General features: G+C 48.9%; 2 protein-coding genes across 2 annotated transcripts in view; one reads left to right on the top strand and one right to left on the bottom strand.

Annotated features, from left to right (window-relative positions):
• Window positions 1-1,084: 1,084 nt before the first annotated feature.
• Window positions 1,085-17,485, top strand: part of LOC311316982 (calpain-5-like) — a gene marked incomplete at both ends in the record, with an annotated part of 30,410 nt that continues 14,009 nt past the window's right edge. Inside the window, 2 exons of the mRNA XM_084447972.1 lie at window positions 1,085-1,252; window positions 11,391-11,522. Of these exons, the coding sequence (XP_084304098.1) occupies window positions 1,085-1,252; window positions 11,391-11,522 (300 nt within the window). The remainder of the gene's footprint in view (window positions 1,253-11,390; window positions 11,523-17,485) is intronic.
• LOC311314042 (olfactory marker protein-like) lies at window positions 14,903-15,385 on the bottom strand (the record flags this gene model as incomplete). The annotated part of the gene is made up of 1 exon (XM_084444332.1): window positions 14,903-15,385. One exon carries the CDS (start codon window positions 15,383-15,385, stop codon window positions 14,903-14,905), a length of 483 nt encoding a protein of 160 aa, XP_084300458.1.

Genomic DNA, 17,485 nt, shown 5'->3' with positions numbered 1-17,485 from the left:
TAGCGCTGCACGGGAGAGGATCTTGTCACAGAAGTGGAACTAATTTTTACTGGGCAACGCCGGTGGAGAATCGCTGATCCAGTGACACTGCACGCTTGTGGGTGCTGAGGAATACGGGAATATATGAAGTTGATTCATACTGTACATTGACCTGCTGTCAAGACGATTGTGGTTGCCGGTTTCCTGTCCTCCTATTAGACAGATTGTTGTATCTTTGGCCGCAACAAAACAATTTCCCTTCAGGGATAAATTATCTATTTATCCAAGACTGCTGAGAATAAGGCGCAACAGCTTCTCTTGTCGTCGACTACACAAATGTGTGTCGTTTATTAAGCCATGAACAACTAAAAATAAACTGGAACCAGAAGGACAGAAACACACCAAACTGCACGGACTGAAACACTCACAACAAACGGCTAATAGCTCCATGTGTGTGAACAGTGTTGGGTGAATTATGCAGCCTAAGAATCCGCTGGTGGAGGCCTTGAGGACATCAGAAAGATTGACTTGAATCTTTTTCGATCTGGTGATTGTGACACATTTGGCTCATGGCCTTACTCGCCGTGGCATTTTCCTTTCCACTAGCGCGAGCTGTGTTGTGCTGTTGAGGCCTGTGTTGTGCTGTTGAGGCCGGTGTAGTGCTGTTGAGGCCTGTGTTGTGCTGTTGAGGGCTCTTGAACTCTGTTGTGTTTGTGATGGTGCTCGAGGCGCTGCTGTCAGTCAGCTGTTCTGCCCGTTTGTGGTTTGGGCGAAGCAGAAGTGTGGGATGAAAAAAGTGTTTGCTGACACTGCTACCGTAGATGCAGCCATGTGTTTGCACAGCGTGTGTGTGTGTGTGTGTGTGTGTGTGTGTGTGTGTGTGTGTGTGTGTGTGTGTTTGTGTGTGTGTGTGTGTGAGAGAGAGAGAGAGAGAATCTGCACACACATGGATACACGCACACATTCATGTCATGTCCTCTCCACCCCGTCTCGTTTCACGTTATGTTGACCCCTCCGAGTTCCTCCACACCTTCAGCCCTGCCTAGCAACACAACCCCTCACCAGCGCCCCCTGCATGCTGTGCTGTGTCCCTGCAGGCAGCAGGATGATGTTCTCGTCGGTGCGAGCGTTTGACGGGCAGCAGTACTCCGCCCTGAAGAGGCAGTGTCTGCAGAGCGGGCTGCTCTACGAGGACCCCCGCTTCCCCGCCCTCGACCACTCCCTCTTCTACCAGGGCAACAGGATCGGGCGCGTGGTCTGGAAGAGACCCCGGGTGAGCAGGCCACCGCTATTCCCCGGTGTGTATGTGTGTATGTGTGTGTGTGTGTGTGTGTGTGTGTGTGTGTGTGCACGTGCATGTGTGATGAAGTGGGTGCAGTGATGTTGCCCAACATTTCTGGCGGCCCGTCTAGAATCAAGCAGCCCTCTGCTACAGTATGTATACAGCCTGTAGAGAGGTATATGAAAGCCTCTACTATGAATACAGCCTCTAGAGAGGTGTATGAAAGCCTCTACTATGTATACAGCCTCTAAAGAGGTGTATGAAAGCCTCTACTATGAATACAGCCTCTAGAGAGGTATATGAAAGCCTCTACTATGTATACAGCCTCTAAAGAGGTGTATGAAAGCCTCTACTATGTATACAGCCTCTTGAGAGGTATATGAAAGCCTCTACTATGTATACAGCCTCTAAAGAGGTGTATGAAAGCCTCTACTATGAATACAGCCTCTAGAGAGGTATATGAAAGCCTCTACTATGTATACAGCCTCTAGATAGGTATATGAAAGCCTATACTATGAATACAGCCTCTAGAGAGGTATATGAAAGCCTCTACTATGTATACAGCCTCTAGAGAGGTGTATGAAAGCCTCTACTATGAATACAGCCTCCCGAGAGGTATACGAAAGCCTCTACTATGTATACAGCCTGTAGAGAGGTGTATGAAAGCCTCTACTATGTATACAGCCTCTAGAGAGGTACATGAAAGCCTCTACTATGTATACAGCCTCTAGAGAGGTGTATGAATGCCTCTACAATGTACAGTGCCTATAAAAAGTATTCACCTGGACCTTTTCACATTTTATTGTACTACTGGCCCTACACTTAATTGGTTTAAATCTTACTCAGGATAGGGACTACTTTGTCTCAATTGGTAATCATGAGTCTAAGCGAACAGAGATAAACTGCGGGGTTCCTCAAGGGTCCATCCTCGGACCTCTTATTCAATATTTATATGCTGCCCCTTGCTCAGATTATGGAATACCATAACATTTCCTATCATACTTATGCAGAGGACAAACAGCTTTATATTTCAGTGTCATCACATGACTACTGTCCCTTACTTTCTTTGAGCAAGTGTATTGATCAAATTAATGAATGGATGTCTCAGAATTTTCTTCAGCTTAATCCAGGAAAGACAGAAATAATTGTTTTTGCCCCCAAAAATGAAAGGTTAAAGATCAGTGCTAATTTTGAGTCCATTTCACTGAAAACAGCGAATCAAGCCAGAAATCTTGGTGTAATTTTTGACCCAGACCTACATTTTAATAAACACTTAAAAGCTATTACTAAATCTGCCTATTACCACCTGAAAAACATAGCTAGAATTTTTGTTAGAGGTTTTCTATCTAAACAAGACTTGTTCATGCATTTATTTTCAGTAGGCTAGATTACTGTAATGGTGTTTTAACAGGTCTCAACAAAAAATCAATCAAGCAGCTGCAGCTGATTCAGAATGCTGCTGCCAGAGTCCTTACTAACACCAGGAAATTGGACCATATCACACCAGTTCTCAAATCACTACACTGGCTTCCTGCGAGACAAAGGATAGATTTTAAAATCTTATTGCTGGTCTACAAAGCACTAAATTGTTTAGGACCAAAATACTTGCATGATTTATTGGTTCCATATGAGGCATCCAGACCCCTCAGATCATCTGGGACTGGGTTACTGTGTGTTCCCCGAATTAGAACCAAGCAAAGTGAAGCAGCATTCAGTTATTAAGCTCCTCACCTCTGGAACAAACTTCCTGAACACCTGAGGTCTGCTCAAACTGTCAGCACGTTTAAATCAGGGCTGAAAACATTATTGTTTACTACAGTGTTTAATTCTTAATTTTCATTATCCTGTTTGAATTGTCCTTTGTTTTTTTAAATGTGTTTTTATTGTCTTGTTTTATTCTTATGATTTTAATGTAATACTTCATTGACTGAATGTGTATTATTTTTTTGCCTCTGTAAAGCACTTTGAATTTGCCTTGTGCATGAATGGTGCCATACAAATAAAGGTGCCTTGCCTTACCTTACTGTTCAACATATCAAAATTGATTTAATTTAGTTTTTTGTCACTAATAAACACAGAGTACTATATAATATCAAAGTGGGTAAAATTCCTACATGTATTACAATTACAAAAATAATGAAATAATTGATTCCATAGGTACCCCCCCCCCCCCCCCCCCCCTTCCCAAGTCCTTGGTAGAATCACCTTTGGCAGCAATTCCAGCTGTGAGTTTGTGTGGGTGAGTCTCGATCAGCTTTGCAAATCTGGACGCAGCAATTGCTGCTCATTATTCTTTGGAAAATAAGTCTTAAGTCTAGCCACAGATTCTCAATTGGATTCTCAATTGGATTGAGGTCTGTGCTTTGACTGGGCCAATCCAGGATATTGACTTTTTGTTCAGCTGTTTGGATGTTTTGGGTCATTGATTGCCCTGCTGGAAGATTAATCTTCTCCCAAGTCCCGGGAAATGTTCTTATCCATCCACTGATAAGTGCTTTTCAAGAACCTTGTCCCGGATCTTTTTGGAATGTTCCTTGGTCTTCATACTGTAGTCTTATCATGAAATCATGTGAAATACCTCAGTAGCACACAAGTGGATTCCATTAAACTAATTAAGAGACTTCTGAAGAACGTTGATTGTGCAAGAGCTTACAGTGTAGTCAAGCAAAGGGAGTGAATACTTCAATTATTTACAGGTTTACAGGTTACAGGACAAAAAACTACATTAAAATTTGATTCCATGTTACTGTATAACAGTGAAATTTGGTCCACAATGCCGGTGAATACTTTTTTCAGGCACTGCATGCAGTCTCTAGAGAGCTGTATGAAAGCCTCTACTACGTATCCAGGGTCCCCCCCCCACAACATGACCCCCACCGCCAAGTGCTGGTCAAAGGTCATGCTGCTGCCTCTCCCACTGACACCCCGGCAACATCAGCGTGTATCACCGTGGTAACTGGGTCACACAGATTGTTAGAGTCTCCACGGCGATGTCAGCCAGCCTGTCATTTTGCCGTGTGTGTCCACTGTTTGTTGGGATGGCATCTCAGGGAGAGGAAAGTGCTCGGTTAATTTCTCTCTCTCTCTTTCTCTCTCTCTTTTTCTCTCTGGCTTATTTTTGTGTATCTTCGTTCCAGGAGGGTTCATGCAACATTTATTGGGTTATTGATGTTTTGTGGATGCCGCAGCCAGACGGAAGCCTATCTATGGTGGGTTAAAGGGGGTTTAAACAAGAAGTTAAATCCTAGAGTACATTACATGTTTAGTCCGGTCCAGGTTTAAGTGGCACTTTCGGTATGTTTATGGCCAGAAACCAACACAGTAGAGTGTACACGCATAAATAAAAGGAACTAATAAAAGCCTGCACCTCTCTCTCTCTCTCTCCCCCGCTCTCTCCCTCTCTCTCTCTCTCTCTCTCTCTCTCTCTCTCTCTCTCTCTCTCTCTCACTCTCTGTCTCTCCCTCCCTCTTTCTCTCTCTCTCTCTCTCTCTCTCTCTCTCTCTCTCTCTCTCCCTCCTCTGCTCCTGCTATCACTCTCAGCCTCTCCCAACTGCATCTTCTCTCCTCCTGATTAGTTGGGCTGATTTATGACATAACTGGCGAGCGATAAGATCTTGGCTTTGCCCCTTCTTACAAGCTCAACCCTGCAGGCTGAATAAACGATCTCTGGATTGGAGTGTCAGCTTGATTGCTCTGGCCTGACGGTCAGTTGTTTCCCTGCAGTAGCTTTATTAATCCCAGCAAAGGGAAGTGTAATGACATGGGAGACGAGACATTTACTGTGTGTACAGTATGTGTTGGCTTGTGCGTGTGAATTTGTGTGTGTGTGTGTGTGTGTGTGTGTGTGTGTGCGTGCTTGTGTCTCTTTACGTGTGCTTGAATATGTAATATACGTATCTTTGTGTGTGTGTGTGTGTGTGTTGTGTGCTTGTGTCTCTTTACGTGTGCTTGAATGTGTAATATACGTATCTTTGTGTGTGTGTGTGTGTGAGTGAGTGCGTGCGTGCGTGTGTTCAGCGCTCAGACTTTGGGCAGGAGGTGAGTGATTTGCTCCCAGAGCTGCAGGGTAGGGTGGCAGGTTCTCAGTAGCAGGGTAGATTATTTGGTTAGAGACTGCCAACATTACGCATGACATTCACATTATTTATTATGACCCTGTAGACTTGAGAGGGATCAATACCCTATTACACTTCCACCTGAGCCAAGGCCCAGAACTGATCCAGAGACAGCCTCTACCTGTGTGAGGGCCGAGCCCGGTCTCAGCCGGGATGGGTGGTTGTACGCGACTTAGAAAGATCAATATTAATCCAAACTCCAAAAGGTCACTAGAAATCTAAACTCTTCTCATGCAATATGTCTCTGTCTGTCTCTGTATGTCTGTCTGTCTGTCTGTCTGTCTGTCTGTCTCTCTCTCTCTCTCTCTCTCTCTCTCTCTCTCTCTCTCTCTCTGATTTGATTAATCCATCTTTTGGGGGCATTGCATTGACTTAGATTCATTCCATATCCTCTTACCCAAACCCTGACCATAACCTGAGCCCTAACACTAACCCCAACCCCAAAACTCAATTGGGGACACCAATTTTATCGCCAATTTGACATGCTGTCCCCAATCAACTGGTTTAATTTACAACATTTGTCCCCAAATGTGGCCTAAGTGAGGAACACACACACATACATGCTCGCACACGCATACACACACACACACACACACACCTAATTGCACATGAATCCATTCCTCCTGGTCTATATCCTGTGTGTAATCGGAGCCAGAGCCGGGCGGTGAGAGGCAGTGGAGCCAGGAGGAGACTGTGCACACAGCTAGCGTTCCGACTCGGAATAAAAGTTTGCTTTTACTGCAGCCATGCTTCGGCCTGAATCAGCAGATTCCTGACCTTGGGGGGGGGTGAGTCTTGTTTGTGCCCACTCCTGATGGGGCGCACGCATCAGCACACACATGCATCTGGAGACCCATGCGGAGGACCTACTGCGTGGGGGCAGATTCTGCAGTTTCTCACAATGACAGCCTTCAACACATTCAGCACACACACACACACACACACACACGCACTCGCACACTCACACACGCACACACCAGACACACACACGTGGGCACACGTTCTTATTTCAACCGAATATTAAGCAGGGTAAGACCAGGTGCGTTTAAGAGGCCCACTCGAAGGGTGACGCTGAGTAATGTTTGGTGCTTCGGTTCACCCCGTCATCTGGGACGTCCCCAGACAGCATGAAGACATGAAGGATGTTTACACACTCCTGGAATACGCTCAGCGCGGCTCTACGGACACGAAACTCTCATTAAGGAGCCTTTAAGCCTTTATCTCTATACACTGCTTTCTCTCCTGTTATCCCTCCCTGCTTGTACTATGGAGCACAGTCTTGTGAGATGGTGTGTGTGTGTGTGTGTGTGTGTGTGTGTGTGTGTGTGTGCGTGTGTGTGTGTGTGTGTGTGTGTGTGTTCTACAGTACTGTATATGTGAGAGTTTGATTCACGTGTCTCTGTGGGTGTTATTCCCAGCTGGTCTGGAGGGGGATCATGAAAGCAGGCTTGGCCAGAGCTCCCATGCATTCTACACACAGCTACCGTAACACACAGGGTCTAAAACATTGTGAAGCATTGTCATTGTTAAGGCAAACCGAACTAAAATATGAAAACTAATTAATGTGCATAGTCCTTCGTCAAACGTAAATATTCATTCACACAACCTTGTATTCCAGTCATACTGTCGAATATTCAGCTCCTGCTCTGCTGTCAGAAGGATGAGTAACCCGTGGAAACGCTGCTCATGTCCTGACGGATTCGTACGTCCAGTAGACCGCCGCCACTCCGCGCCTCGTGTCCCCGCTCGTCCCAGCACACCCGTATGGACATCCTGTCTTAGTTGGGAAACCTTAGACGAGGCGTCCTGTTCCGGGTAGCACACACTGAGTACACACTACAGTATAGAGCAAACACCAACATAGTGTACCACACTCTGGAAGAGTGCGTTTAAAACATCTAGTGAAGCGGTGTGTGTCTGTCTGTGCAGGAGGTACAGATGGTGGCGGTGCGTTTGTCTTGTTCAACCTGTAGCAGAGGTGTTGGCTGATGAGAAGGCGGACGTGATGATGCTTTATCCGGACGAGTGGTTGGGAGGCCGGCGTGCCCCCCCCGGCCCTCCACCGACCCCCCCCCCACGGCCGTCCACTGCCCCCCCAGCGTGCCCCCCCCCCCCCCCCCCACGGCCGTCCACCGCCACCCTGGCGTGCCCCGCCACCCCCCCAACGGCCCTCCGCTACCCCCCCGGCGTGTGTGTGTGTGTGGTGATTTTCATCTCCGTCTCTGCGTTGCGTCTCTATCATTATCCTCACTCTGTGCTCTCTCACACGTGCACACACGTGCACACGCACACATGTAGCGCACGTCTCTCACGTGTGACAATACACTGATCTCACGATACGATACGATACACGATATTGGGTTGACGGTAACAATACGATACGATACACTAAGGGCAGGTGTGAAGCGTTGCAGTAGCGCTGCTGTTCACACCAATAGTGCATTTCTCCACATGTCTACTCCACTACACTTGTGAATTTAGAGCTTAACTGTTGTAATATCATGGATAGGCCTAGAGCCAAAAGACGTGTTTGTTACCAGCGTTGTGTAGCCAGCGTTCACTGATATGCAATAAACATATCACAATATTGTTTTCACCTTGACGATACGTATTGTGATGTTTCTGTATCGCGATATATTGTTACACCCCTACTCACGTCCCACGCCGGTGAGGCTGTGGACCGTCCCCCTCACCAGCGTCCTCAGATGACCGGCTCCTTTAGCAGCAGCAGCGGTGATGAGCGCTGGGTGGGCGGAGTGCTAGTGGCGAGGGCGCCGGTCCACTGACACCGCCAAGAGGAGCTGTCTTCAGCAGAGATGGGCCTGGGCCAATCGCAATCCCTCACCCAGAGACGGGCCTGGGCCAATCACAATCCCTCACCCAGAGATGGGCCTGGGCCAATCACAATCCCTCAGCCAGGGGGAAGCACAGGGAACTGTCCAGTAACGACCCCTAGCCTTACGAGCCCCCAGTGGCAAGACCAGGGGTCGGGAACCTCCACATGACAGCAAGAGACTGGATTTCACATTTGAGGAAAAAGAAAGCGTACCTCAGGAGCCAAAATGGATTAAAACATTTGAATTTTAAGGATGAAAAACACTCTGTGGTAAACATGGAGTCAATATTTCTGCTCTTGTTGTAGGAGAACTTCTCACTGCAGATCAACATAGGCCTATCGTTAATCCAGCTGTGTTAGCTACCGTAGGCCTTTCTTCTTTGAGTCTGCATTTATCTTCACTTTTTCTCTTTATTGTGGCCATTTTATTCCTGGATCGTACAACTTTAACAACAATTGTTATTGTTGGCCTCTACTGTAGTTGGGGCTGGGCCTGGTGAGGTGAAAGTCTGCTGGTACTGTAGCCTACTTCGTAAAAAAAATAAAAAAAAATAAAAGATACCCATTTGTTCCAGGAGCTGTCCATCCATGGTGCTCATGTGAGACAGGCCAACATTTGGATGCACTGCAAACAAAACCCTAAGACTATATTCAGTTGGTTGCAGTAGGCTATATTTATTTTTTGAAACCGATATTATCAATGGTTTTGTATTAGGCTACTAATTGTAAATTGTATTACTAAGTCTAAATGAGTCAATGAGTAGGCTAGTCTATGAGCCACAGGTTCCTGAAGCCTGTCCTAGACACTTTCACATCAAGGACTTACAGAAGAGTGCTGCTTAGCTTCTAATGTCAGGTTTATCTTTAAAGCCCTCATATAGGAAAACTACCTTCTTATATTACGTTGTTGTGGAATCAGGGAACCTACATGACTAGATGGAATGATTGGCTGTTATTTAGGGTCTCCTAATAATCCTCCTTCTCCTTCAATGCTCTTGACTCTTAGAATGTACTTGCACTTAAAAATGACACTACATTTCACTTAAAATTTAAATTCTTCCTTCTTATGCAGAAATTAAAACTACAATCATGAACCATTGTATAACTGATTCTAGTTTTTCTTGTCTTGTGTTGCATGTGACTTCTGACGGCTGGAATCTGTTTCTCTGTTTTTGCTGTAAGCTTGACGTCACTCTAAATGAGGGAAACCTCAGTGCCTTTTGAGTGAAAATAAAGTTTTGAAATTAAAGTTGTCGGGCAGGTTCTCTTTCTATGAGGTCTTCTTTATCATAGAGACGGCGCCCAAGGTGCTCCAGAATCCATTAAAAATGATTTGAGTGGCATACAGTATTCTTGTGACAATGTAAAAAGATAAAAACAGCACCCATAGGTGGGCAGTGGTCTGGCCAATCACTGCTGACTTACCTCTTTGAGGAACATTCCAAGACCGGAGTGGAACGGACCAAAGATAGTTTGTGGGTCATGGCTGATCGTACAGTACCTGTGCACCTGAGATCGTTTGGTTGTAGGTCAGGTAGTGTCAGAGTGAACAGACTGATCCGTTTACCAGTCATCCAGATTGATCTGAACAGTACGAGGGTAGCTGCTTCACCTTGCTCGTTGATAGGTTCTGTGTGATTTCAACTATCCTGCTTATACCTGTCCAATGCATTCAGACTCACTAAGCAGTCAAGGCAATATAGTTGTTTCTAGAACCATTTCTTCTTCAGCCTACCAACAACGCTGAAGCTGGTGTCCCATTGGTTGAACACATTAAAAAGGGGCATCCTTCTTTACTTCATCTCCTCAATCCGAATCTGATGAGTGCTGGCGCCCAGCGGGCTGCTGGGTAGGGGTCTGCGTGAGGGCGGGGGTCCCAGGAGGTGGAGGGGAGGGGCTGACCAGTCCAGATGAAGCTGAAACCCCTCAGCTCCTCCTCCCCGTCTCCTCCTTCGTCTCCTTAGCACCTCAGAGACCCAGCCTATCAGAAGCTACTGTGACACCCTGGAGAGCCAGCCTATCAGAAGCTACTGTGACACCCTGGAGAGCAAGCCTATCAGAAGCTACTGTGACACCCTGGAGAGCCTGTGACACCCTGGAGAGCCAGCCTATCAGAAGCTACTGTGACACCCTGGAGAGCAAGCCTATCAGAAGCTACTGTGACACCCTGGAGAGCCTGTGACACCCTGGAGAGCCAGCCTATCAGAAGCTACTGTGACACCCTGGAGAGCCAGCCTATCAGAAGCTACTGTGACACCCTAGAGAAACAGCCTATCAGGAGCTGTTTGCTTGAGATCTCTCACAGTGGCTCTCTGGCTCTTTGCTCTGTACTCTAGTCTGGTATTACAGTAGCTCTCCCTGGCACTGCTACTGTCCGCTGGTTCTCTCTCTCTCTCTCTCTCTCTCTCTCTCTCTCTCTCTCTCTCCCTCCCTCTCTCTCTCTCTCTCCCTCTCTCTCTCGCTCTCTCTCTCTCTCTCCCTCCCTCTCTCTCTCTCTCTCTCTCTCTCTCCCTCCCTCTCTCTCTCTCTCTCTCTCCCTCTCTCTCTCTATCTCTCTCTCTCCCTCTCTCTCTCTCTCTCTCTCTCTCTCTCTCTCTCTCTCTCTCTCTCTCTCTCTCTCTCTCTCCCTGTCTCCAGCCTACACTTTCTCTTTCTCTGCCTCATTTACTCCTGCTCTCGCCCTTTCAATCAATTTCCCCTCCCACTTCACACTCTCCCACTTCATTTTCTCTCTCTCCCCCCACCCCCCTCTCTCTCTTTCCCTCTCTCTTTTCCTCTCTCTCTCTCTCTCTCTCTCTCTCTCTCTCTGTCTGAGTGGAGGCATGTTCAGTTATTGATAGAATGTGAGAGTACTGCTCAGCCTGATCTATATTCTGATTGATAAGCCCCTTAATGAAAGAGTCTGGGACAATACTGTATCTGTCCTGCTACACCACCATCTGTCTTCCCTCACTCTGCCTCTCTCCTTCCTTGGCATCACTCTCTCCACTCTTTTACTCTATCTGTCCTTCCTGTCTTCCTGTCTGTGTCACCCGTCTACCACCGTCTCTCTTTCTCCCCCTCTCTCTCTCTCTCTCTCTCTCTCTCCCCCGTTTATGTGGTTTGAAAACAGTCACACACTCTTAACCCCCAGCGCTTTTCTCTCTCTCTCTCTCTCTCTCTCTCTCTCTGTCACTAGGAGCTGTGTGAAGACCCCCACCTGTTTGTGGATGGTATCAGTGCGCATGACCTGCACCAAGGCCAGCTGGGAAACTGCTGGTTTGTGGCGGCATGCTCCAGTCTGGCCTCCAGAGAATCCCTGTGGCAGAAAGTAAGTGTGTGTGTGTGTGTGTGTGTGTGTGTGTGTGTGTGTGTGTGTGTGTGTATTTGTTATACAAGACAATACACTAAGGCCCAAATCCACAAAGAATGGATTGCTCCCGCTAATAGCTCGATATTTTGCACAGCGATTGCAACGGCAATCTGCTCCAGTTTAGCACGATATCCACAAAAGATTTTCTCTAATGATATCCCCGGGCAAACACACCCACAAATTTGCCAACTGTGTGCAATTTTTTGCCCATGAAGCTGCCATGATCCATGGAGAGCCTGCATGGGTATGTCAGCCCCTTATGTGTGTTGCATTTACCACCAGCTGAATGCAATTTATTCTTGTAGATAGATACTTGATCTTGGATATAGTCGGATCTTTCCACATTGTGTCAAGCTTTTCTCCATATTTCAGGACACAGATTGGATCATAATGAAAACACACTTTTTTGCTGAAAATATCAGTTCTGTTTGTTTCTGTGCATCGCAGCTGGCTGAACTTATTTTTAAAACCCTCCTCTTTATATATTTCACCCTTAATATCATCCTATATCAATTCAATATCATTCAAACTTCACAAGTTCTGAGGAGAGACAGAAGGAGAGAGTGTGCGCTGACTGCAGCAGTTAATACCAGCTTTTCAAAAGCGTATTCACCTCTCTAATCGCGTGTGGCAGTTAGATCATGGTGTTTGTGGATCAGACACAAGGCTTATTTGGGGCAATTTTGCACAGAAGTACCTAATTTACAAACTTTCAAATGAGCCTGCATGGCGCAGCCGTGGAGCAATTAGTTCATCGTTGCAGTTTGCAATACTTTTCACCCTTTGCTTGTGCTTTGTGGATTGGATGTTATTTTTTGTCTCATTTGCGCGGGTTTTGCCGCTACAAAAGCCGCGCAATCCTTTTAAGGCCTAGGTCTTAAGTATTAGGCCTAGGTCTCATGCATGTCTATAAAAACGACACTCTCTTTCGTTGATACCTGTAGATGGCACACACACACTGTTGTTAGCGAGTATGCGTGCATGTGTGTGTATGTGTGTGTATGTGTAGGTTTATGTGTGTGTCTGTGTGTGTGTGTGTGTAAGTATATGTTTATGTGTGTGTGTGTGTGTGTGTATGTATATGTTTATGTGTGTGTGTGTGTGTGTGTGTGTGTGTGTGTATGTGTGTGTGTGTGTGTGTGTTTGAGTGTGTGTTGCGGTGTAGGTGCATGTGCATGCGTATATGTACGTCTCTACATTTGTGTGTGTGTGTGTGTTGCGTGTCTGTACATTTGTGTGTCTGTACATTTGTGTGTGAGTGTGTGTGTCCATTAGACCCTATTACCTGACGAAGGGGGTAAACATAACAAGGGTTGAGCCTCATCTCGCCAGAGGACTCATTAGAGGACATCATCTCCTCTGTGTCTCAGAGGACCAGGGAGACGTCCCCCTTCAGGAAGACCTGCTCAGAGGACGAGCTGCCATGGGGCTCTCTGCTGTTTGATCAGAGCTGGTTACCATGTGTCCGTCGGCACTATGGGGCTGAGTGAGTGAGTGAGTGAGTGAGTGAGTGAGTGAGTGAGTGAGTGAGTGAGTGAGTGAGTGAGTGAGTGAGTGAGTGAGTGAGTGAGTGAGTGAGTGAGTGAGTGAGAGACGGAGAGAGGGAGAGAGGGAGAGAGAGAGAGAGTGATTGATTGAGTGAGTGAGTGAGTGAGTGAGTGAGTGAGTGAGTGAGTGAGTGAGTGAGTGAGTGAGTGACGGACTGACTGACTGACTGACTGACTGACTGACTGAGTGAGTGAGTGAGTGAGTGAGTGAGTGAGTGAGTGAGTGAGTGAGTGAGTGAGTGAGTGAGTGAGCGAGCAAGCGAGTGAGTGAGACCGGTTTGCCGCCTGACTGTCGTCAATCCTGAGAAGTGGCCCGTCCTTTGCGCCCCAGACCTTGATCTGTGATTGGTCGTTCAAGGAGAGCGCGAGTGCCCTTGCTCCTCCCCCCTTAACCGCCAAACCTCAAACCCCCACCGTAGCCGTGCGTTTCTATGGCAGTGGTGCAGCCGTACCATAGCGACGGGGGTTCAGGGTAGCGCGGTGGTGTGTAGATCCCGGGTTCTCCCTCCCCGGGGAACCCGTCTGTCGGTCTGCGTTCTTCCACACAGGTGATTCTGAGGCCGCTCTATTGCAACCAGAAGGACAGTGGAGGATGTAATTATTAGTCCAAAGCAGACCTAAGGCTGGTGGCCATTCATTTAGTTAAGACCCGGGAGACCGCAGGCTGCACACCGGCTCCACATTCAGTATTGATCGAGCAGAATTGAGTATGGACGCTATTGAATTATTATTGAGAAAGTGGACAGTCTTGTGGGTAGGTAGTGATTTCTGGCGGGCGTCAGGGGAAAGGCGGCCGTGCCGGGGTAAGCTCCGCCCCTTTGTTTGTCATCCGGGCGGAGGAAGACGGAGATGGATGAGGTCATAGGAAGACGGAGACGGATGAGGTCATAGGAAGATGGAGATGGATGAGGTCATAGAAAGCGGCAGTGCCTCCCCTTCCCCCCCCCTCCCCTTCCCCCTCCCCTTCCCCCTCCCATCGTCCTCAAGGTCTCAAATCAACGCTGACAGTCAAGATGATCTCGAGCCCGTCCAGAGATTACATCTTGTTTGCCGACCGGAAGTGAAAAAATAAATAAAGTGATAAAGATTTTTGTGTTTTTTTTTTCCTTCAGATTTATTCAGGTTTTTGTGTTTCGTTCAGATTATACGGCTTCCATTTCATTTCAAACGCACATCAATTTAAAGTGTGTTGTTATATAATCGTGTTCTCACAAGCAGTCACGTTTCTTCTCTAAGCTGACAGAAGTCATGTGATAAAATAGAGTGCAGCATATCAGAACCATACATCTGAATAAAAGGATAAGTGAAAAGCACTGGCTTTATTAACAGTATTCTCGTTATCTAGAGCACTATCAATGTCCTACGGTCGAGTGACTCAACACAATCCACAAGAAAAGTCCCTTAGAAATAGATGTCTCGGGGGTTAGCGCAAAATAACTGGTGACTGGCTTTAGATATTTCGACACAGCCAATCAGACCAGACATTTGAGAGGACGGGAGGAAGTGCAGGAAGTAGCAGAGTGATGAAAGAAGAGACGTTTGACCCTCCTCTCTCCCTGTAGAAGTGAGAGATTCCTCGCCTTTGGTGCTCGGGGAAGGAAGGATGCTCCCTAACAACAGCTTAGCTTCAACTCCCAACTCAATATTTTAACCAGTGCTCTAACCTCCAGCTAGAACCTAAAACCCTCCATTCAGAACCTCCAGCGTGTGGTACAGGTACGTTGCTAGTGGTTACCCTCCCCTCCCCCGTAGTGTCGTCCAGTGTAGCCCCCTGGTCAGCACTCTGCCCTCTCACTCGTCCAGCTGGAAGGCGATGGAGCAGTCGACACAGTCGGGGGTACATCCTTCCTCGAAGGCAAACAGGAAGTACATCACCTTCCTCACCTTGGCCAGCTCGGCGATCCTCTCCCCGAACTCGTGGGCGTCGGCCTGGTAACAGTGGGAGGGGGCGTTGGTCGCGCCCCCGGGGGGGCGCCAGAAGACCCCCGCCGGCTCCAGCAGCTGGTGGCACCTCAGGTGGGTGAGGTCGGGGGTCCAGAGCTGCGAGGTGGCGGTGACGGTCAAGCGCCCCGGGCAGTGCAGCCGGACCCCCCAGCGGGAGAAACGCAGGGCCTGCTGGGGGAAGTCCAGGCGGTAGACGGCCTCGGGGGGCTGGAGGAGGTGCTCGCCGTCGGGGGCCTTCTGGCCGCGCTGCTGCAGGGACCGTGCCCGCAGCCGCATCACCTCGGTTAGCTGGGGGTCGGGCCGGAACGAGAGCTCCAGGACGGCGCTCATGGCTCCGGAGGGGTCGGAGGTCGGGGGAAGCTGTTTCGAAAGGATGGAGAGGGGGGGATCCTTTTCTCTCGGGGGGTCAAACTCTCGTCTTCTCTCGCCTCTCCTCCGGCGGTTTTCTATTTCTGTCCTTCGTTCTTCGGCGCTCTTTTTTTCCCTCCTTCTCTCCGTCCCTCCCCAACACTCTCTCTCTCTCACCTGTTCAGCGAGGCAGTGCTTCTCACCCTCTCTCCTCTCTCTCCCTCAGTCAAACCCCGTCTGCATCTATATTATTCCCTCCCCGTCTCAAGTGTGCAAGGAGCGCACACGCATGTGAACACCCGCTACGCTGAGCGACGAGGGAGGGCGTGGCCGGGAGCGCTGGAGGCGGGGGCATTCTCGGAGCGCAGGCGCTAGGCAACCCGGGGTTAATGATGTTGTACGGCGGCGGCGCGGGGATTGCCCTTGAGGGACGCGGGGACGACCGTGACAAACACGACCTGTTTACCTCAGGATGTGTTTACCTCAGGCTTCCCCTGGTTGCGCTGGTCTAGGAGGGCATCGCTGGAGCGTCAGCCTCTGACTAATTGAGATCGTTAATGAGTCAGCCAAGGAGTTTTGCCAGTAGGTGTTGTGTGGTCATGTGACCGGCGTGCTACAGTGGGGGGTGGGGGGAGCACTGAGGTTTCCCTCATTTTCAGGGTTGACGAGTTCACAATACACAAACAAAAATGCATACAAAATCAATTAAGCAATCAAATCAATTAAAACAATTACAAGAAGAAGATGGTAGGTGAAGGGATCGACCCCGGTGTTTTCTCTGAGGTATGGTTGTGTGAGCTGACTGCACTATGGGATGGAGGGGTGGGGCGGGGGGGAGGGGGTGGGGTGTTGGCTTACTGCTGTTTTTGGCCATGGTTCAGTCGGGCCGGTGCACTCCCCCCCTAGCAGACCAGCTCAGTTATTCTAGAGCTTGGTTGTGTTCTGGATGAAAGCCCAGATAGATTCTCCCTCTCTGTCTCCCCGCTGTCCGAAGGCGTGGAGAGAGAGAGAGAGAGAGAGAGAGAGAGAGCAGAGGCAGAAGGGAGAGGGAGGGAGAGAGAAAGAGAGAGAGAGATAGGGAGCAGAGGCAGAAGGGAGAGGGAGGGAGAGAGAGAGACAGAGAGAGAGAGGCTGGCTCCCCAAGGGCTCGAAAGGGGGTTTCCATGGGGCAGTGTTAAGTTTTTCTCTCTCTCTCTCTCCCCTCTTAAAGGAACCGCTCACATAGCGGAGTCCAGTAAGTCCTTCAATCAGCAGAAAGGTCCAGATGGCGCCCAACCAGAACCGCTCTGGGCCAATACCCCCCCCCCCAGCGGCGTCTCCAAGGGCAACAACACAGCGCTGATTCACCTCAATCTAATCTAGTCCCTCTGCAGACATGTGCGCTTCATTACCACTCTATTCACAGCCATGGATCACTGTGTGTGTGTGTGTGTGTGTGTGTGTGTGTATGGGGTGGAGCCCCACAGCTCATCTAAGGGGACCCACCCTGTGATGACTGGCTGGTGGATTGTTCCGGCCGCACCCCCGACCTCCCCAGCTGTCATGGCTGGATGCATATTCACACAGTAGAGGTGCCAAACGAACAAACTCAATCCAGAACGCATCGGGCGGCAGAGCAGACGTGTGTGTGTGTGTGTGTCTGTGTGTGTGTGTGTGTGTGTGTCCTCACCCAGGCTGTGTTTACGAGCTGCATCAGGAGCACCCCTCTCCTCACCGCTCCCCCTCCTGCTTCTCTCTGCCTCCTCTCTCCCTCATCCTCCCCCTCCTGCTCCTCTCCTCCTCCTCTCTCCCTCCTCCTCTCCTTCTCCTCTCTCTGCCTCCTCTCTCCCTCCTGCTCCTCTCCTCCTCCTCTCCCCCCCCCCTCCTCCTCTCTCTCTCCTCCTCTCTCCGCCTCCTCTCCCCCTCATCCTCCCTCTCCTCCTCTCCCCCTCCTCCTCTCTCCGCCTCCTCTCTCCCTCCTCCTCTCTCCGCCTCCTCTCCCCCTCCTCCTCTCCCCCTCCTCTCTCCCTCCTCCTCTCTCTCTCCTCCTCTCTCCCTCCTCTCTCCCTCCTCCTCTCTCTCTCCTCCTCTCCTCCTCCTCTT

The sequence above is a fragment of the Borostomias antarcticus genome, assembly GCF_949987555.1.
Source record: "Borostomias antarcticus genome assembly, chromosome: 1".
Classification (NCBI taxonomy): domain Eukaryota; kingdom Metazoa; phylum Chordata; class Actinopteri; order Stomiiformes; family Stomiidae; genus Borostomias; species Borostomias antarcticus.
This window is presented reverse-complemented; position numbering and strand designations above follow the sequence as displayed.